General features: G+C 36.4%; 5 protein-coding genes and 1 pseudogene across 5 annotated transcripts; 3 read left to right on the top strand and 3 right to left on the bottom strand.

Moving 5' to 3' along the window:
- The first annotated feature begins 970 nt into the window (after positions 1 to 970).
- Positions 971 to 1883, top strand: LOC136413092 (waprin-like protein). The gene is made up of 4 exons (XM_066396459.1): positions 971 to 1113; positions 1166 to 1228; positions 1301 to 1468; positions 1524 to 1883. Exons 1-4 carry the CDS (start codon positions 1110 to 1112, stop codon positions 1622 to 1624), a joined length of 336 nt encoding a protein of 111 aa, XP_066252556.1. The 5' UTR covers positions 971 to 1109; the 3' UTR covers positions 1625 to 1883.
- Positions 1655 to 2615, bottom strand: LOC136413091 (receptor-binding cancer antigen expressed on SiSo cells). The gene has a single exon (XM_066396458.1). It carries the CDS (start codon positions 2502 to 2504, stop codon positions 1902 to 1904), a length of 603 nt encoding a protein of 200 aa, XP_066252555.1. The 5' UTR covers positions 2505 to 2615; the 3' UTR covers positions 1655 to 1901.
- A 264-nt stretch (positions 2616 to 2879) lies between these two features.
- Positions 2880 to 3678, top strand: mRpL30 (mitochondrial ribosomal protein L30). Its single transcript, XM_066396720.1, has 3 exons — positions 2880 to 3127; positions 3199 to 3325; positions 3376 to 3678. The coding sequence occupies exons 1-3, from the start codon at positions 3006 to 3008 to the stop codon at positions 3661 to 3663; spliced, it is 537 nt and encodes a 178-aa protein (XP_066252817.1). The 5' UTR covers positions 2880 to 3005; the 3' UTR covers positions 3664 to 3678.
- Positions 3679 to 3736: 58 nt separating this feature from the next.
- Positions 3737 to 21323, bottom strand: crb (crumbs). The gene is made up of 36 exons (XM_066396721.1): positions 21050 to 21323; positions 14686 to 14835; positions 14423 to 14625; positions 14042 to 14366; positions 13821 to 13990; positions 13535 to 13673; positions 13257 to 13450; positions 12859 to 13198; positions 12612 to 12781; positions 12250 to 12403; positions 11776 to 11939; positions 11601 to 11726; positions 11248 to 11546; positions 11004 to 11102; positions 10793 to 10949; positions 10559 to 10744; positions 10327 to 10508; positions 10112 to 10271; positions 9797 to 10061; positions 9649 to 9744; positions 9367 to 9595; positions 9185 to 9258; positions 8856 to 9121; positions 8513 to 8675; positions 8303 to 8453; positions 8060 to 8252; positions 7797 to 8007; positions 7527 to 7740; positions 7289 to 7473; positions 6870 to 7010; positions 6433 to 6813; positions 6253 to 6382; positions 5887 to 6074; positions 5459 to 5831; positions 5236 to 5407; positions 3737 to 4622 (listed from the first exon to the last, which is right to left on the bottom strand). Exons 1-36 carry the CDS (start codon positions 21093 to 21095, stop codon positions 4395 to 4397), a joined length of 6924 nt encoding a protein of 2307 aa, XP_066252818.1. The 5' UTR covers positions 21096 to 21323; the 3' UTR covers positions 3737 to 4394.
- On the bottom strand, positions 15116 to 18383 carry ScpX (Sterol carrier protein X-related thiolase). The gene is made up of 9 exons (XM_066396250.1): positions 18222 to 18383; positions 17742 to 17955; positions 17060 to 17294; positions 16799 to 17007; positions 16613 to 16746; positions 16326 to 16551; positions 16165 to 16275; positions 15873 to 16112; positions 15116 to 15692 (listed from the first exon to the last, which is right to left on the bottom strand). Exons 2-9 carry the CDS (start codon positions 17928 to 17930, stop codon positions 15405 to 15407), a joined length of 1632 nt encoding a protein of 543 aa, XP_066252347.1. The 5' UTR covers positions 17931 to 17955; positions 18222 to 18383; the 3' UTR covers positions 15116 to 15404.
- LOC136413081 (tubulin polymerization-promoting protein homolog) lies at positions 19100 to 19701 on the top strand (annotated as a pseudogene).
- Positions 21324 to 21533: the final 210 nt, after the last annotated feature.

Genomic DNA, 21533 nt, shown 5'->3' with positions numbered 1-21533 from the left:
AAGATTAAATCTGCTCTTTGAGTGTCCTGGAAAAAACTGTTGGAAAGAAAAAGGGAAATCCTGGAAAGCAGAATCTAAGGGATGTTAGATAAACATGTCTCCAATTTTTGACTCGAAATTAGCTCAGTTTACATTTTTTTTATCCCTCTTCCTCTTTGAAATTTTAAATCAAACGAAATTAATTACGACACTAAGTGTAACCCTTATTGGGATCCCTTCCACAACTTCCGAAAATTGTTTTAAATGGGCGAAAATTGAAGAAAAAACAATAGAAAAAAATATTTGTAAATGTATTAACACTATGATGTTTCTGAATGTCTCAAGAATTAAATCATGGTTCTGTTTCAGCAGGAAAGATTTCCCATTCGTCAGAAATATGTGTAACAACCTCCGATCAGTATCCTCTGTATATTTCTGACGGCTCGAAATCGGTTTCCTCCCTTATGAAACAGACCATAATATTTGCTATGAATTTTCACCTTGAAATATGAATGTTTAAAGAAACATGGTAAATTAAAGGCAATCACTACTATGAGATTATTAATAATCTAGTAAACTTTAGCTTTAACACTTAATATGGATTGTAGGGTTACACCGCAAAAAAACGCAATTGAAATTATTGCATCTGAAAAAACAGGGTTATACGAAGAATATATTTCACAAGTTACCTACTTTCTGTGAATCACGATTTTCCAAATAAAAATTAATTAGTACGTGCATTAACATTAGGCAGCTACTACCCATTCTGTTTCTAAATACTGCCTCAGTATTCAATATTGTGCAATTTTTATGGGCAATTATATAAGTTAATATAGTTTCATAACATAACTAAGTATCCATTTAAACCAATGAAGCAAAATTTCAGTTTACCTATGGCAGTTTGTAAAAACCAGTTTACACAGGATACCCCCAATGTATTTATACAATGAAACTGACCATTTAGGAGGCCCCCAGGCAACAATTTACCATTAAACAAAATAAGATTAAGCACGAATATTAAATTAACGAGATACTTCTCAGAGGCGCAGTTATATTTATCAAGTTCCCAAAGAAGGTTGCATTAAGACTTACTTATTTCATTTATAAGCTAAATATAAGCTTTAAGCAAAATGAGTAAGAAATTAAACTTTTACCTAATAAGAAAAATCTAACAACATTTTTTCAGATAAAACCTGTGTAATTATCCTTATTGTAACTCTCTTGGTCCCAGCAACTGTATCAATTGATCGTAAGTAATAATCTTTTACTACCATGCAGCAGTATTTACCAGTTCATATCTACACCACACAACTTATTACAGATAACTGTCCAGTCTCAAATAAAATGACTTCTTGCTCACCAAAATGCAGGGATGATTCTGAGTGCTTTGGGCAAAAGTGTTGCCCCAATGTGTGCAATGCCAAGTCATGTGTCCCTGATCACCTTAAAGACTCAAACAAATATGATGGATACAAAAACCAACAATCAGGTAAATTTGGCAGAAAATTCTGGTGAAATATTTGATATGATTTGATCATAACCAGGCTCAGCCACAGGGAGTTATTGTGGAAATGTAAAATGTAACTCCTATGAAAAATGTGAAATGGATAGATCCACTAAGAGGCAGAAATGTGTTAGGCAATGAGGATCTTTTAGAAAATACTCTAAACATCAGTTGAGCTTTTGGTAGTGTGTCTATTAAAATAAATTATTGTTAAGCATACTTAATTCTGATATAAAATTAAACTTACAATCAGCCAGATAAATAAAGTCTTTCATTGGAATAGTTTAATGCTTGCTGATAAACTCCAATTTAAAGATAACTGAATGTACCTAATGAGGCACCAATGGCTTAATGTATGTGAATGTAATTAAATTTTCCTTTCAAACAGGCTGAAGCAATGATCATAGACTTACAAATGTCACACATACAGCTTATTTCCTAGTGTCCTAGAAGTCTTTTCCATGCGTTTCTGATGCTGTGCTAAAGCTTTCTTCTCTCTATCCAGCCTCTTTTGTTCTCTAAGAACTTTCTGAGCATCTTCATCTAAAAGCCTCTCTCCACCCCACCCACTACTCTCATCCCATTCCCCCAACTCCCCTGCAGCTAAAAAATCTTCAGACATTACCCCTAGACGATTGTTTCTAAGCTGATTTTGTGTCTGATCATTTTCAGTGCTGACTAACACCTTCCGTTGAGCTTTAATTTGGGGCGTCATACTCTCAAACAAATCCTCATCCTTGGAAATTTCCTCAGGTTTTTCAGTTCTAGATTTAATGGTCTGTTCGCGATACTGCTCGATGTAGTCCTGGACAGTCCTAGGTTTGTCTTTGAAAGTCTCAGTGCTCCATTCAGTCCAAGTAGGTGGCTCATTGTCCAAGTCATTGGAAACTACGTGTGTCAGCTGCTCAGAGTCGCTGTAGCTGACTTTCCTTCTACGAAAGCAGCAAATAGCTCTTCGGAATATATTTATGAAATGGAGTAAGAAGGATTTGAGCTTAAACAATAGCCAAGTTAAAATCATGGCTTATTAATTGTTAGGGATGTTCGTGAGGGATTCTACATTTTATATTATTAATTTTTTTAGGGAAGCGTAGCGAAAGCTGTTTGAGGAATAAGATAAATGGGCAAACGTTAGTTTAAAGTGAAAAACGTTTCATTACAACACAAAACAAAATTGTTAGGTTATTTTGTTACGTCACAGATTTAACTATTTAAGGCTTGACAAGTCAGGTTTAGATTTGTTGTTGTCCTTGTTTGATACATTTGGCTTTAAAGAGAGTGAATATATTCTAGCACCTTGCTTTTCGGTTCATCCGTTGCCTGCCGTCTTTTTATTTGTCAGATGATAATGATTACCACAAATAGGTTAGGTTATCTTGGAGTTTAGTCGTTTCTTTAGATAAAAATAAAATTTATTAAATAATTATAAAAAAAATTCATTAACGTTACAAAAAGGAAAAAGTAATCATCTTTTTCGATCTCCCGGAATCGTTTGTTTCATATAATAAAAGTTTAAAGCAATATGAACCAAAATTTTCTTAAAATATCCACTCCTGCATTAACATTGATTAGAGGCCTAGGAAAACGTAGATATAACTGGCCTGACGAAGGAATTCTGTACCCAGGATTTAAGTACTACCCCAGGTAAGCCTTGAGTTACCATTTGACCTAATAAGAATTTACAAACATTAAAGATTTTGAATTTATCATTTTAGAAGCCCTAATTTTAAAGACCCCCCATATCAGCCCAGCAAATTGTTTCGTGTTAAACGGATAAAATCAATGAAGGGACTTCCTTACTGGGAGAAAAACATACTGACAGAGTTTAAACTAGATGGAAAAGTAACTTTAAGAAGGCTGTATGAATTATATGTAAACTAGTAATATTTAAGGACTATGCAGTAATTAAAAACATACCAGAGAACAATGCAAGACTATGGAAGGTTAAACACACAATTGAAATTGTTCCCATCACTTTCCCTGATGGTTTTCCTAATGAAACAGACCGAACAGTATTGAAGGAGAATGGTGAATTGAGAATAATTAGAAATGTAGGAGATGTTGATAAACAACTGCAGCTTGCTGATGAATTTCGGATGCTTACTGACCGCATGGATGGAGATACTTTGAGAAGGAATTTAAGGAAGCAATGGCTGAATGGTGATGATTTGTTTTCATAGATTGTTTATGTTTTTCATATTGTTGTTTAAGTTTTTCATGAGCTCTTTCAAATAAAAAACTTCTTCTGTATATGTTTTTTTCATAACTTACATGCTACTAGATCTTATGACAATATAATGAATTTAAAAATAATTATTTACACAAACTTTGGTTTTAAGTTATAAGTACATTACATAATATCAAAATAGATTTTGTATAGTATTACAAGAAAGTTTAAAAGCATTGCTATTTAAGCTTTGCAATTTAATTATTGCTGAGTATTCAACAATAATAAATCGAATTCTGTGTATATCACAATATTACAATACAAGCAAATATTGCCTTAAGAATATTATTTTCTTGGACGGTATTAGTCATAAGATATTAAGAGTTAGTCAAACTTTTAAGTACTGAAAATTAAGAGCAAATATGCATCAGTCATGATTTAAGTGGTCAATAAATATGTTATCTATTACCAAATACCTACTGAAATTGTTTTAAGTACTGGTGTTACTTAAATCTAAATTAAATACTGTATGTATATAGACAGCTGAAAGTAGTGCAAAATGGATTAACACTACAAGAAAATCAGTCGTTGTTAATATGGAAAAGTATACACTAACAACTACTAATAAAGAAGTTTTTAAACATAAGTTTTTCCAGCTCAAGCTTAGTTCTCTAATGGGGCAAATACTCGATTCATTTTACAGCATTATTTTTACTGAAATTCTTTTCGGTTTTTCGAAAACTATCAAATCAACCTCTCTTCAGGAGGAGGTTTCAATACGTGATCCAACTCAACTCTAGGATTGCAAAATTCCTGCGCTGAGGGACTGTAAGTGCCTCTAGTTGCTCGTTTGCTGCGAGCTACATTTACAAGAATAATCATTCCAATCAGGAAGCCTAAAATCAAAATTAACACCACTGGAACTATTATATAAAGAATATTAATTTCGCTGTCTGCTCTTGTTACTGCTTCCTGCAAATTCAAATTAAATGGTAGTAAAATTCCGAATAGTTAGAAATAGAGATTGAATTTTCAGGTGACCAGTCTAAGTTTTGAAAAAAAGTAAGAAAAATCTTCTTTAATATCTTTGATATCAATTTTCTGGTTGTTCTGGTGAACGTTAGTTTTTGTGTGTACTATAATTTTTGCAAAGATCTGGGCATGAACAAGAGTTATAGTTTCAGTTAGTAATCCTAAAATCTTATTTGACCGTTTTTGGTTTTAGTACATTATTCAGATAAAAACTAACTTAAAAATAACATTCATTTTTTACTAATTAATGTTTCGGTGACAAGTCTCTCACCGAAACACCAAGTAAATCACCGTGTTTATGATGATTCACTCGATAGTTTGATCGTTCCGTTTCGCATCGTTCGGGCCATAGAAATCGCATGCATGAAAGTATTACTTTATACACTTTTAGGAAAATATTCAGTAGCCCTAAAGAAGAAAAGAAAATATTGCCAAAAGCTTGGTTAGCTAAAGAGCTATATAATTAGCCTAGACTGATCTTCTGAAAATTCAATGCTATGCAATTCTTCAATCGAAACAAAACCGCACAAATAATTAGAAAGATAAAACTTACCTGCAAATGCGAGCAATTCTTTCCAGTCCAATTTTCATCGCAGATGCATAAGTAGTCCTGCTTGTCTGTGCACTGAGAAGTACAAACCCCATGCTGGCAAGTCTCCTTATTTAAGCAAGGATCATCCAAAGCGCAATGATGTCCACACTTTCCGGTATTACCGCAAGTGCATCTGAGAATATATTGAAATTCCTGACGATTTTATTTAAACAGTAGCACTTACCTATAGGAGCCTGGTAAGTTTTCGCACGTCCCGCTTCCACACGGAGGTGGTTTTTCTCCGCATTCATCAATGTCAATTTCGCACAATAAACCCCTATATCCAGTGCTAGTACAGTTGCAATCGTATCTGGAAATTCCGTCAATACAAACTCCTCCGTTTTGACAGGGACTGCGACCGTTCACTGAGACGCATTCGTCAATGTTTTTCTCGCAAAGTTTGCCCTCAAATCCAGGATTGCAGGCACAATATGGGACTTTCGTGGCATTGCAAAAACCAAATTTGCACTTATCCACCTCGCAAAACGGGGTATCGCACAAAGGCCCCTGCATACCCTCGGTGCAGGAACATGTGAAGTTGTTGCCGGTATCTGGGTCTGCAAAATATTCCAGTAAAAAAGCAACAAAAATAACAATCTAAATGAGGCTTACTTGGGCCCGTTTTACAAGTAGCCCCGTCCCTGCAAGGCCGATTTTCGCACGTAATTAGCAAGGGAGCTTCGCACTGTTTTCCCACGAAATCCTCTGGGCAGTCGCATTTGAAAGTACCCACTAAATCATGGCAAACGCCACCGTGTTTACAGGGGTTGCTCTGGCACTCATCTATGTCAATTTGGCAGCTAAATTTAATGCAAAAAATTAATAAAACGTACATTAAATGCATTAACAAATCTGGTCTTTGAATTAAGGGCTACAATGTTACAAGACTTTAAGAACAATGGAGGTTTATCAGAATGCAGGTAACTTTGTGATTCAAAAGAAACATGAATATCTGCAATAAAAACGTATGAAACTCACTGCTCGCCTTCGTATCCCACTGCACACTGGCAATCGTATTTGGCGATTAAATCAACGCAAGTGGCCCCGTTTTCGCACTGATTATTTTCACACTCATTTATGTCGATTGAACAGTCATCCGCAGTGTAACCTGTAATAAAATTGCCCTTCTAAATTGCCCAATTTAATTGCCAAAATTACCTTCGTTGCAGTCGCACTTATAAGTCTCCGTACTGTTAATGCACTGGCCTTGATTATTGCAATCATTATCATAGCACAAAATGCAATCCAAATCCACCTTGTCCACCAGAGGCTGCAGTTCGAAGAATTCCTCTGAATAGGTATCTTTCGGATATATTTCTTTGGTGGTAAAATACGGCAGCAAAAGCCCTCCGATTCGAATTTCGCTCACGCATCCCTTGAACTTATCAGTTTTCTTGTTTTGATCGATTTTGAACAAAAATCCGTCGTCAATGTACATCTCCGCACTCTCAATTGAATTACTGACAATAAGCGGATCCACAGTGGTTGTATCGGCTTGATTTGAATAATTTGTGGTGTTCAGTTCGGTGTTTTCAATTGCTGTCAAAAAGATTAATATGCTAAAGATGGGAAATACATGTAATTTCTAAACATACCCAACATAAAATTAAAAGTCTTATTATCGCTGCCAGCCACGTAAATTTCTCCCTCTTTAAATAGCTCAGTTAAGGAAACTACGTCGAATTGGGTACTTTCAACGTTAGGAGATTGGTCCAGAATGTTTTCCTTGAAACCGGCTGAAACATTTGTAGCGTGGAAAGTTCTTATGTGCATTATATGCAGTGAAAAAGAAAATAGACCAACAAATAAATCTTAAAAAATGTATAACTGAAAATACTAAAAAATTATTTGTTATTCTATTTTCTGTTAATGTTCCTTATGTTATTTTAAGGTCTACATGGTAAAGAAAGTCTGAAGCAGGATGAAAAAAATTACAAGGGAAAGTGAAATAAAAAATATTAGAAACTATATATGTGGTACGTATGACGCTCCTTTTCGTATATCTGGAAAATACCTTTAAAAGCTTGGTCTTTGAATTGGAAAACTAAGGTTAGCCATTGCCCTTCAAACTTGTCCCTTTTGAACCTGTGCGTCATCACTCCCGAACCCAAGTTCCATTGAATTACCACTTCATTATGATAAATAAACACCGTAAAGAAATCGGCATTGTTCTTGGCGAATAACAATGTGCCCCATGACCTGCATGAAATTATTCAAAGACCCTATGGACATCACAAAGCTGCACACCTTACCTAGTTCTATAAGTCAATTCAATTTCGTCAACGTTAAAACCTCTGCTGGAATTAGGGAGGATGGTTAGTCCATAAACTAAAGGCTCCTGCTTCCCGTTGAACGTGGCGTTTGCGATACATTCGTAACCGTCTTCTAAATTTTTGCAAACCGCCCCGTCTGGACATCCCTCAATTTCGCAGAATTCCAGCTCGTTACAGGTTTTGCCCTTAAAACCTATGATAACACAAAAATCAAGTTCTGAAAACCGTTAAAAATAATAAACAAAATACCTCTAGTGCAAATGCATCTGTAGTCATTCCAAGTATTCTCACAAATACCGTTGTGGTTGCAAGGATTGTCTTCGCATAAATCATCAGATACCACGCCCTCAAGAACCAAAGAGCGATCGAAGGAAACGTTGCCAAAAGGCGGAGGAATGAACAAGTCTGCTGCAGAAATTGGAAAGAATTCTACTACCATTATACTAGAACCATTACTGATCTGAAAATAACTCATTTAAACTAAATACATATGAAATAATTAAAACTTATACTTGAACATCCTGTATAATTCCCTTGAAATTAACATTGCTAAGAGTTGAAGTGATAGCCGCAGGTGCTGTAGGGGTAACCAAATCTGCTTTTGGAGTTAGATTTTCAGTTGCTTGTCTTACGGAGCGCAGCTGCGGCTGTCCGCCAAGGAACAGCACTTGAGCATTCAAAATTCCAGTGGCCGAAATGGTTTTTCTAATACATGAACATTGAGGAGGAATGCCAAAATAATTTAAAAAACTTACCTAAAATATTCAGTTCCATTTAACTTCACTTGCACCAAAGTCACATTCCGTATAACTTCAATGAGATGGTTGTAGCCGTTGTCTAACTTAACTCCTGAGACTGGGTAGGCTTCCGCTGAGCCGTTGAATTGAATTCGCACAAAAAGCTCTCCTGGCAAAAAAAAATTAATTCATCTTTTTTGTTATCTATGGATTTGAATAGAAAATTACCATTTTCAAGTTGGGCTGCCACATAGTTTTCATCAGTGGTAGTTTGACTCCCCATGGCGGAGCCCAAATAAAATATTTGACCTTTACCTTGTCGGGTTCGAATGAACATGGATATATCGACAATAGTACGGATGGCCCTTCTTGCAGAATCGAACACGTTGACCTTTGAAAATGTGGAGAAATTAGATATACTGACAGGATAAGAGGGGAAAAAGGAGGAAAGGTCATACGCAGATTACACAAGAGGTAAGCTCAACACATTTGCCAGTGCCTCATTAAAACATGAATTCAGCTTTTCCATTTTCTTTTGATTAATATGTTTAATGTACCGAATTTCACATACCGTAACCAATGAATCAGTTATATCCTCATGCCCGAAAGTAGCTGCTGTATAATTGTACTGACAGGTATTGCCTAAAAAGGGACGCGTACAGGAACAACTGAAATCCCTCCATTTATCAGTACAATGGCCCCCAGAATGACATGGATTCGGTTCACATTGAGGTTCCCTAACGCACCCAATTTCCGTGTTTTGAAAGGTCAAGTGAGTGGTGTTTATAGACTGAGGAATAACCCAGTCAGAGTTTATTTGAATGTCCTCAGCGCAGCCTTAAAGGAAGACCAATCAAGTGAATAAAAAATGTCAGAGACGATTGGAATAATGCAACTTACCAACTAAAAATGGCTGCCCTCTAGTCAATTTCCTTAGGTTTGAAGGAATGCCTCCAATATAGGTAACAGGAAAGCTGAAAAAGACACTAAATTAAGATTTTAATTAGAATTGTACACAAAGAATCTTTTAGCTAAAAAGTGGAATTTTCCAAGAAGTTAAACGTCTGAAAGAAGTGCTTTACCTTGTTGAAGAGACGTTATAGTTCTCATTAAAAGTAATGGGATAAATAGTCTGCTCCTCATTGGCGCCTAAAACTAAATGGGTGGAATTGATGGCCACAAATACCTTCTGCCAATTGCTGTCATTCAAATTGGAACCGATAAAAACTCCCTCCCATTTATTAAGGAGGCTTGATTGGAGGTTCAAACGACCTCTAGCGAGTTCTAGTATATAGTATGTCAAACCTTTGCCTAAAATCAAACTGTGAATTAAGTGTATTTAGTACAGAGGATTTGTCTGGTACCTAAAGCCAGTAAACCATCTCCTAATGTAGTTTTGAACCTAAATTGAATATCATAGCCTTCATCTCTGCTCGTATTAATCGTCACCAAAGAATTGCCTACAAATGCATTGTTTGAACACACTGTTTTCATGTAATAAGACACTCTTACCTGCAAAGGACATTGTGGTCTTGTTTTCACAGGTATATCCGTGATATCCGTTTGGACAGGAGCAATTAAACTTATGCTCCACTTCGTTGACTAAATAAGGGCGACAAATGCCTTTGTTTTGACAGGGCTCGTCCGCACACCCTACTAGCTTCACTGAGCAGTTTTTGCCCCCGTATTCAGGTTCGCACATGCAGAAATAGTTCGCCACTCTATCGACGCAAGTACCGCGCACGCAAGGCTCATACCTTTTGCACTCATCAATGTCCTGAAATTGTTTTTTTAAACTAGAACTAAATAATGTGAAAAAGCTTTTACCTGCTCGCAATGAGTTCCCTCGTATCCATCTTCACATTCACATGTATACCCACCGATTTTATCCGTACAAGTTCCATATTGACAGGGACTTGATTCACACTCGTTTATGTTAATTTCGCAGTTAGCGCCAGTAACTCCAGGCACGCACAAACATTCATAGCTGAGAAAAAAATTAAATATGGCTTGGAAAAAATATGATTTGCTTTAAAACATACCCTTCAGCATCGTCGTAGGAAAAGGGCTTGTTGAAAGCTTCTGGTAACTTAATACCCAATTTCGAAACAATCTCCGGACTGTAAAGAGTAATATTAGATTTTTCCATGCAGAGCCCACCGAATTTGCATGGGCTGCTTTCGCATTCGTTGATGTCCACTTCGCAGTTTTTGCCTTCATAGCCCTAAAAATTCAAATTAAAGTAAAGTCAAACTACTATATTATATTACTCGCCTTATAACAGCTACAGTCGTAATCTTTAACTTTATCCAGGCATTCTGCCCCATTGAGGCAGGGATATCCTTGGCAATCATCGATATTAATCTCGCAGTGTAGTCCTTCGTAACCGGTATCGGTGCAGTTGCAAGTATACTCATTGAGACCATCAATGCATCCAGCTCCGTTATGGCACGGGCTTGACTTCAAAAAACATTCAAAACTGATCTCAGCAGATATACTAATACTTACTTCGCAATCGTCAATGTTAATATTACAAGTTTTGCCAGTAAGCCCTGGAGGACAAATGCAAGCAAAGTCATTTATTTGGTCTTTGCACGTGGCTCCTCCCATGCAAGGGTTCGATGCGCATTCATCGATTTCTTCACTGCAATTTCTACCTTTATAACTAAAAAATAATTAAATTAGAAAAATGTATCCATCTGAGTTGTAATGGAGGTACCCAGGCAAACAGGAGCAAGTGTAGTTATTCATTAAGTCAATGCAAGTCGCTTGGTTTTGACAGGGTTGCGGAAGGCACTCGTCGATATCAATTTCGCACCTGAAAAATTCATATTTGCAATAGATACAATATAGGAAAATTTGCAGGTAAAACAGTCAAAATCCGTTTTTTCACCTTGTACGTTTGCGTATATGGAGTTTCTTAAACTTTATTTTCAAACAATTCCATTAACCCAAACACTCACCTTAGTCCGGTAAATCCGGGCTCACAATAACACCGAAAACTACCAACGGTATTAACACACAAACCAGTGTTGCAAATCTGGGTATTGGGTATGCTGCACTCATCCACATCCATGTCGCAAAGAGGACCCGTGAAGCCAGGATTACATTTGCAAGCCCACTCGTTACTAGTTGAGTCCACTATACACGACCCATTGACGCAAGGACCCTTAGAACAAGGGTCTATGTCCACAGTACAATCATCACCAGTAAAGCCAAGTGGGCAGCGACATTCGTAGTCGTTGATCAAATCGTAACACACCTGGAAATGTAAGATTTGTAAACTATTTAGACTCAAATAGTGCAAGGTATTTACTTGACCATAGGGACAAGAAACTCCTTTGCAATCATCTTTGTTAATTTCACATTTGGGCCCCTCAAATCCGGGTAAACATCGGCAGGTGTAGTCGTGTCGATTCGTTGAAAGACACGTGGCATTGTTCTGAAATAACATGCATGAGTTTTTTTTTCGTTACTATAGAATATTCCACCTGGCAAGGTTCTAACTCGCAAACATCATAAGGCCTCTCGCATAACACTCCCATCCAATCATCAGTGCAATTGCAATAGAAAGAATTTACTCTATCCAAGCAAACTCCTCCGTTACGACAGGGATTTGATTGGCATTCGTCAGTGTTAGTTTGACAGTAGGTGCCTGGAAATATATCCATATAACGTTATGTTCCATTAACGTTTATTGTATTTTACGAAATAGCGGTTTTATAAAAATCAAGCACTGCAATAAAATGAGCTGCTTCCATCAATAACAATAGCGAATTAGAAGCCAGATAACACGAATATAACAATACATACTTCAATCCCATGGATGCACAGGTGATACAAAAATTGCATATAACAATCTCGTGCAAATAATAAAGCAAGTCAATTAAAGCAATCACCAACTAAATAAATCGAAACGTTACAAGCAGACACGATGTTTAATTTGAGCATTACAGTACTCTAACCTTCGAACCCTGTTCTGCAAAGGCAAGTAAACCCAAATGCCCTTTCTAAACAAACTCCGTAATTTTGACAGGGATTACTGAAGCACGGGCCGATTTTAAGCTCACAATTTGTGCCGGCCCATCCAGAGGCGCAGGTGCAGTAATAACCACCCAGCTGTGAAAAAGTGAAAGTTGTTAATTAACTACTCTGTTTGATTAAACACGCAAATAATTAAGTGCAAACTAGTGTAACTTGGTGAGAAAGCTATAGTGAAATGAGAAAGCCAAAACGACAAGTAGGTCATTTAGAACACTTAGGACGGGGTCATCTAAACTCCTCCAGTAGCAAAATTACTCGCTGCATCCCTCGAAAATTGACTTACATAGTCCTGACAAGATATTGCATGCACACAAGGCAAGTTTCTACATGCAACTTTCCTATCGCAATTTTTTCCAGTCCATCCATTGCCGCATAGGCAATAAGACTTCCTACCGTTACTAACGCAGGAACCGCCGTTTTGACAAACATTATCGCGTTTTTCACGAGACATATCTAAATGGGTCAAAGTCAGCATGCAAAAATTGGAATAAAAAGACAGTTTATGGAATTATGAAAGTTTGAAATCTCACCTGAGTATCCTGGGGGACAAGAACAGTTAATATTTCCATTTACTATATTACAAAATCCTCCGTTTTTGCAAGGATTGTTCGAGCACAAGGACATGGATTTGCAATCAGGGAATTCACCTGGAAAGTCCGGTTTGCAGACACAAGTAGCCCCACTCAGGGAATCTTGTACGCATTCGCCCATACGTCCACAATTCAGCATGTCACAATGCCTTTGCTGCCTGTTTTCCACTTCACAATTTTCCCCATAGTAACCAGGAAGGCATTTGCACTCATAGCCCGGTTGCTTGCTCACGCAAACCCCGTTATTAAAGCAGGGTTGCGAAGCACAGTCATCAATAACCTGTCAAGAATATTAAAAATATCATGTATTGGTCGCAGTTTACAGAGGTAATACATACATTTTGGCAATTTTTGCCTCCAAACCCAGAAGCACATTGGCACAGATATGAGCCATATGTGTCGAAGCAAACACCTCCATTCAGACAGGGGTTGGCGATACATTCGTTGATGTTAACTTCGCAGAGTCTCCCGGTGTAGCCAGTGCGACTGCAGTCACAATTGAAGTTGTTGAGTTCGTCCGTACAAATACCGCCTAATTATAAATCAATTAGTGACAACATAATTGAGCAAGTGAATTTTAATTTTCAAAGGGATTGAAATGAGTTGTGAAACTTGCCATTTAAACAAGGCTTGTTTACACAATCGTCGATGTCCAACTCGCAATTTTGTCCACTAAAGCCTGGTTTGCAAGTGCACCTAAATGCACCAGTGTCGAAGTTCACATCGCACGTGCCTCCGTTAAGGCAATGATTTACCTGCAAGATGATGCATTATAATCGCAGAATTGGATACTGATATAAATCGCTTTAGACAGATGAAAATTAAAGCTCAAATTAAGGCTTGATGTTTATCATTGGAAGGCTTCCTATGCTGCATTCACCATTGGTGTCGAAATACTCTACCTTACACAATGGGTGTGTCACCAACTCAACCTCACAGCTCCTCCCAGTAAATCCAGGTGCACAAACGCAATCATAATCTCCCTTTTGATCTGAAATACACGTTCCGCCGTTTCTGCAATAGGGCGGTCTTTTCTCACATGGATTTCCCGAGTCGATTTCGCAATTTTTACCTACAATCACACATTAATATTTAACCCTAAATCTCAAATAAGAAACCGCACCCGTATATCTGGGCATGCATGCACAAGTATAGGTATTATGATTGTAGTCGTTGATGCAAGTTCCATGCCTCATGCAAGGCTCATTCAGGCAGTAATCTATTTTTGTCATCTTCTCAGCGGGTATGCAGCTATCTATTGGAATTGGGCATTTTTCGAAAATAACGTTGTGGTTGACGTAAATGAGACGAGGGTCGAAGACTACTGAGGGACCCTCTAAGAGGCACCCATTGAAGTTTTTGCCCACCAGCAACACTGATGCCACCATGTCGTCGTAGAGCTTGCTGCTGGTTAGTAAATTTGTGTTATAGCTGGAGTTGGCTATGACCTGAAATGCGATAATTTATTTATAGGCAAAGGAATATGGTTTTGTGTAAAAATTACCTCTATATCACCATCAACGTTTATAGTTAAATTCCCTACAGAGTATTGCAGGAATACTGTGTGCCATTTATTGTTCACGAAGTTCCCAAAAACTATTTCTTCATAAGAATTACCATCAACTTTCGCTTTGAATAAGACCCCTTTCTTGTTCACTAAAAGTTCAATGGATTCCTCGGTTTGCTGCTGGGATAGCAAGTTTCCACCTACAAATAAATTATAAACTTTATAAGACCTCTGAGGGAATGTTAAATGGGAAAAAATACCATAACAGGTTCTGAAGCTTAATCCGACAGGCTTCCTCAGATTTATACTATTCTGAAGTCGCAAATACGATGAACTATTGAAGTACGCTTCAGGTTGACCACTGGGGGTTGAAATTTCGTTTAGGCAGTGGCATTTCAGGGCATATAAAACTGAAAATATAATAATAGGTAATGTGGTGTCTAAAACTGAAATTTGACAAAATGAGACAGTACCACAACTGCACAAGGGATATTAATGCTGATAAATCTAAGGGCATGATTATTGTAATTGTAGTTTTAGTAAAAGTAAGGTATGATAAAGAGGCAAAGAAATTTATATGGCAGAATTTTTAACGTTTTACGTTAATTTCATATATCAATTTCAATCAATATGTTTCATTGAATAAACGTTATTGAAAACCTTTTTAAAACAAATAAAAAACATTGCTGGTTCCTTCCTATAAATATTTATTTATAAAAACAATATATCAAAAATATATTTAATATAATAACCGATACATTTACCAACACAACAAAACCATACAAAAATTAACCTAACGCTACTAACCCATTTCCTTGGATACAAAAATAAATGCTCACATCTTCAATTTCATTTTTCACTAGAAAATGTGGATCTAACAAATATAATATCCAATAATACATTTGAAGAATTGACTAAACCACTCCATAAAAAATATTTATTATATATGTATTAAAACGAATGAACAATACTTTTTGCTCTACAATTTGGATTTAAGATGTTTAGCCCGTAACTGCTCAATCTTCGAAGCGGCAATTCTCTGCAGTTCCATCAATTTTAAAGCCAAACCAATGTTGCCTTGAATCTTAATTTTGCCTTGGAAAAATGCCTTTTGCGGCTCGATTTCGCCGGTGAGCAACTCGATAATATCCGAGTCTTTTATGGTAAAAGTCACCTCAGGCTTGTCCTTTCCATTAAACTCAATTTTGCCTTTTCCTTCTTTAGTGTTTATCACCCAAAGACCTGTAACGCCATCTTCCCTTGTAATCTAAAAAAGAAATTCCCTAAAATATTTACAAGCACATTTCGTTCATGACTCCTAATTCAAATAACTATAAAACTTTAAAAAATATACATGTTCCTAAATGATCAAACTCAAATGGAATTATTTGTTTTCAATATCAACCGAATTACAAAAACATTACATTTAGCACTCTTGGCAACTCACCTTTAACCCGTAAATACCTCTAAATTTAGAAACCAACCCGTCTTCGTCTTCCAACATGGCCTCTTGTAGAATGTGCATAAAAGGGGCGGCAATAAAACCGTCCTCATTCGTTGCCGCTGCGGTTTTCCTGGCGCTCACATTCCTGTTTCTATACTCAGGAAAACCTAATTGATACAAAGCTACAACTACAGCCCCCCCTAGGCCAATGTTGTGTTGGAGTGCTAATTTGGCATTTGGAACCTGCAAAATTGGTCCTTAAAACTATGTCCAAAGTATATAGGATTAATTTAACCTGTCTAGGGCCTGCTTCCCCTCTAAGTTGCCATGTTAATTCTGCACACTGTGCTAGACCTGTAGCTCCTAAAGGATGGCCTTTAGAAATAAGCCCTCCAGAAGGGTTGACCTAAAAAAATGATCTTTTTCAATAGCAAAGATGGTAAGTGAAAAACAAACCACATATTTGCCGCCATAAGTATTATCTCCTCGGTCTATCATCCCTGGGGCTCCACCAGGAGGGCATAAACTCAAAGCCTCATAAGAGATTAATTCATTGGCAGAAAAACAGTCATGTAACTCCACTACTTGAACGTCTGTAGGTTTTTTGCCAGTTTTCTTATACAAACGGTCAGCAGCTAATTTAGACATGTCATAACCCACTATTTTCATGGAGCTTTTATCTCTTAAAAAAAAATAAAATAAAAATAAAGTATTGGAAAGCAATAACATAATATGAGACTTACTGGAATGTGGATGGTAAATCAGTAGCCATTTCCATGCCTAAAATCTCAACAGCTCTGGCTTCTAATCCATGGCTTCTGACAAAGTTTTCTGAAGCTACAATAACCGCTGCTGCACCATCACTAGTGGGACAACACTAAGGATATTTTATATTATTAATAATACTTTTGAAATAGCTTATAATCCACCTGCAGCTTGGTTAAAGGCTCAAACACTTTAGGAGAGTTTTTAATTTGTTCCAAAGTGTACTCATCCCTAAATTGCGAGTTCGGGTTATTTACTGAATGTTTGTGATTCTTCCAAGCAATTTTTGCAAAGTGATCAGGAGTTGCTCCATATTTTTTCATATACTCCAATCCAGCATTACCAAACATTTGGGCAAGTATTGGAGAAGCATCTATTATACATTCTCTTAGAAGCCCAGTAATATTAGCAGAGTCAAATCTTACTAATCTCAGCAACTTCGGCCATTGCCTCTACGTGCTTTTCCATAGGGTTGGCTCTATCCATAAAAACTGAACCTAAACTTCCTTTCTGCATTTTATCAAAACCCACAGCTAAGGCACAATGTGCCTTTCCACACTCTACCAGCTCTTTTGCTAACAATAGGGCAGAGGACCCAGTAGAACAATTATTATTAACATTGAAAATTGGTATGCCTGTCATGCCAACTTCATATATCACCTAAAACGGTCATAATAGTGAAAAAGTAGGTTCTGGTGTATAAAAGTGACAATGAATGAGCTGATATACAATTTGCGTAAAAAAAATTGAAAAATAAATGTATTTCTTCATCAGATTCATGCTATCAAATGTTGATGATTTGGGTACATATGGTGGAAACTATTGACACCCAAGCTATTGTATTTTAAGTTGTATTATTGTTGCATAAAATAAATAAAAAATGAATTGTAAGGGTCTCATAACTTCACTACTTTCGTCTTCAGTGACATAAAAAGAATACATTAGACAAGTTTAAAATTCTATCGAAGTAAACCATTATACTATACTAAACGAAAATATTGCTAAACAACCTATAGACCTATTCCTACGTAGTACATTATTATCCTTGATTATTATTTATTTCGTTCGTTACCTTCTTTATTACTGTAGTATTTATGTCACACTTACCCTTTGACCACTGGTGGAATCACCGTATACAAACCCCGCAGTTGCCAACTCCACTTCCTCGATTTTAACTTGAGAGTCTTTGAGGGCCGCCAAAATGGCTTCCTTTCCCCAATCGGTGTAGTCTCCGAACTTAACGCCCGGCTTATCAAATTTGGTCATTGCGACCCCGACTACAAACACTCGGACCATCTTTTCCTGGGGTAAAATTACTGCCCTACAAACGGAGGAGTTCGGAAATAAAGCACAATTTGGCAACATCGGAAAGAAATGTGAGGTTTAACTCTATAAATTCCAGTAAATGTTTGGAAAAAAAGTGGAAAGAGATTATCGTAGGAACTAAAGAAAAGATGGGATTTTGAAGTTGTGCTTGAGTTCCTAAAATGTTATGCTAGTTTTGCGAGACTACATGTATAGCCTTATTATGTTATATACAATGAAAGCGACAAATTCGTGCATGAGTATAGTAAACTTTGTACCTACCTGCTTTATGAACACTCTGGTGAACTACAAACACCACAAATCACAAAATAAAGGTCAACAGCACGTTTAGAACAAATAAACCTTACATGCAACTATTTATATCAAAAGTTTACACTTAAATTAATATGAAATACGATAAAGATTGTTGATTGTTAAATTTCTCGGCCCCCCACTCCCTGCTTGTCGAACTTTGCTTTCACCGTCATAGAAATGATGTCATGATATGCGCGACCCGCTGCAAAGGTAGACCACCAGCAATACAGGCGGACATCATGTAGTTACAAAACCTTGACAAATTCTCGTCTTTGTATGATGCTAATTTCAGTAATTCAAGTGCACATTAATTAGTTATAATGTAAATCTCAGTAATAGTATTTAATCATTTTTTTAAATTTTAACCGATAATTAATTATGAAACTCTAATAAAATGTTTAAACCCAGAAGATATTTCCCTTGTACCAGTTTTAAACCAATTCTGCTTCATAACAAGACAGTACAAACGAAAAACCCTTTATGAAAAACCAACATCTATGAGCCACACATTTTTAGCTTAAAGCAACAATTCATCACATCCTTACTGAACTCTGACCTTGCACATTACCGTTCTTAACATGAAATGCTATCTTGCGTTATGAAAGAAACGACCTGTTTTCTTGAGAAACAACTCAGGCGCTTTTGGACTATGAATTTACCGTTATTGAAGTATAACATTTACCAATTGGACAACAATTAGAACAATTAGAAAATATGCCTTAAAAGCTCGTTCTTAATAACAACAAACAAACTGTCATCATTTTCTTAAAGTCATCAAACATCCTCTTCAACCACTTCAATTTTTTATACTAAAATCAAAATTCTCGTATTTAACGGTTCCATCAATGAGTTATTCCATCAAACTCGACTAGCAGTTCACTAATTTTGCAAAGTTTGAAGACGCCAAAGCATATGGCAAAACCATAACAGCGACCCAAATTGACAAAGAATTCAAGCACGCACAGGTCTTCGACAAGAACAATGTCTACAGAGACAGATATCGAGGTTCAATAAGTTAAAATTGAAAACTATTATTTAAACTAGTTTTTTAACTTCTCTTGAAAATTTCAAGACTTAGAAGAAAATTAATATTGAGAATATTCAGAAACTCATGGAATGTGGCCTTTTGGAATAAATATTGCTACTACTACTGCCCACACTGAGGCTGTGGATAGACTCACAGCCACGTCCAAGTACACTGGCGGTCATAAGGAAAGATTTGATGCTAGTGGACATGGAAAGGGTAAAAAACGAAGAGGGAATGTGTTTAACGATTCTGATTATGTAGGAGAGTATCAGAACAAAGGCTCTTGTGATTATAAATAAACTTTTGCGGCCTATTACAACCATTCTTTAATAGTTAGTAAAGAAATGACTATTACCAAGAATATTGCATTAAAATGTTTAGTCACCGCAACTTCTGGTTCTACCTGATAGTTTTCTCAGAAAGTACTTTATAACAGCAACTGCATAAGTCGCACGGTACAAAGCAAATATATGGCAAATTTGCAAATTATTAAGTATTTCGTTAGATACCCAATTAGATTTACTGTTAACACAGATTTGCTTCCTCGGGCCAAATCGCTCAATTAAAATCGGACGGCTAAAGTGGACATTTAGTACGCTGTTCAAGTGCTCTTTGTATACCTATTCATTAGCCACTCATCATGGCTGATTAATTGGGTTAATAAGGCGAAACGTCTTATTAGGAACATGAATTTACAGTTTTCAAAATTGCAATAATTCAAAATATGGTTTTGGGGAGCAAATCAGTTACCCACTTGCCACGGTCTGCAGGGCAAAGGTGAGAAACTACCAACAAAGGAAATTAAGGATCCGCTTGAGGTGTGAAGGATGTTTCAAGAATAGTAGTGGAACCAATTGCTGACGTGAATGATGCAAACCATGCATGCCCTTATTTCTTAGAAAAGTCCTTTCTTAGTTTCAATAACCTTGTTAGGTATTTATACTGCAGTAAAAGAAATGAATGCTGGATACTGTAATGCAATTCAGTATGAGGTCAAACCAAAAAATGCCTTTAACAAAGAAATATTCTTTTAATAAACAAGGCCATTTCATTCAGTGGGCAGTTAGCAAAAACGATAGATCTAATGCAGATTCCATTATCAACATTTTGCTTTAAGTTATGAAACAACTCTACAGTTAATTGGTTTCTATGATTTCTTTAATTTATGTAAACATTTGCTGTTTGGTTCATGAATCATCTAAGAGAAAAGTTTACGGCCTTTGTGTGCAAATGCAAATTGAAAAGAGGTTATTTGGGAATAGCTGTATAAATGGCAAATATTGATAATGTATATTTAAATAGGGGTCTGTGGCATGAAAGAGTTCACAGAGTACAGGTTTCACAGAATGGAAGACTTAAAGAAAAGCATAGAGAGTTTTCTTGTAGGTCTTGCATTTTAATATGCATTTAATCAAAAATATGTCCATTTTCGCGTATTATCTAAGTTATTAATATGGCTATTTGCTATAGCACTTCAGATAAATAAAACTCGAAGTTGCACAGCACCTGGCATTCATCCTTAAATAAAAGTTCTATCAGATAGTACCACATACAGCTAACGCTTTTAGAGTTTAGAGTGCAAGCCTTCATAATATAATTTTAGTCTCAGTTACCCAACTGAAAAAGAGACAAAATGAATGAAGTAGCCAGGAAAGCTACAAACCCTAGTGAGGGAGTTCTGTTCCCTCTTTTATCCCAAGAAACTAACTTTTACATATTTGTGGTACCTTTTTTAAACTAGAAGGCCGAAGACTTTAAATCTACTTACCTAACAGGCAAAAGAAGTTACATATCTTTAAGTTGTGGGTACCCATGCCTTTCTGTTCACAGGTTGTTTGTGAAGAAATTGGGACACTTAACACATATTTATCAAGTTTGTAGTATATAAAACACGTCCGACACTGAACTAAGAGAGGTTTATTTCGCGAAAACCTCAAATTGCGTAAATTCGGGAATGTTACGTCGGTTGTTTGCGTTTACCTTTGATTTAACTGCAAAAAAATGTAAACTCGGGAAAAATTTGATATTTGAGTGTGAGAGTGGGAAGAAATTTCAACATTTCATCTGCGCACGTGTGAATGTGTCAAAAAAACATATGATTGACACCAAATACGTATTTCTAATCAAGCAACCAGCAATTCTCTCGAAAGTTAATAATTGCAATAATGAAAAGTAATGTATTAGTTTACCTTTAGTATAGGCTATTTCAACAAGATAAGTCAATAAATAAGCATCATAAAATTTAAATTAGT

The sequence above is a fragment of the Euwallacea similis genome, chromosome 13 (genome assembly GCF_039881205.1).
Source record: "Euwallacea similis isolate ESF13 chromosome 13, ESF131.1, whole genome shotgun sequence".
Taxonomy (NCBI): Eukaryota; Metazoa; Arthropoda; class Insecta; order Coleoptera; family Curculionidae; genus Euwallacea; species Euwallacea similis.
Note: the sequence above shows the minus strand (reverse complement) of the source record. Positions and strands in the feature narration are given on the sequence as shown.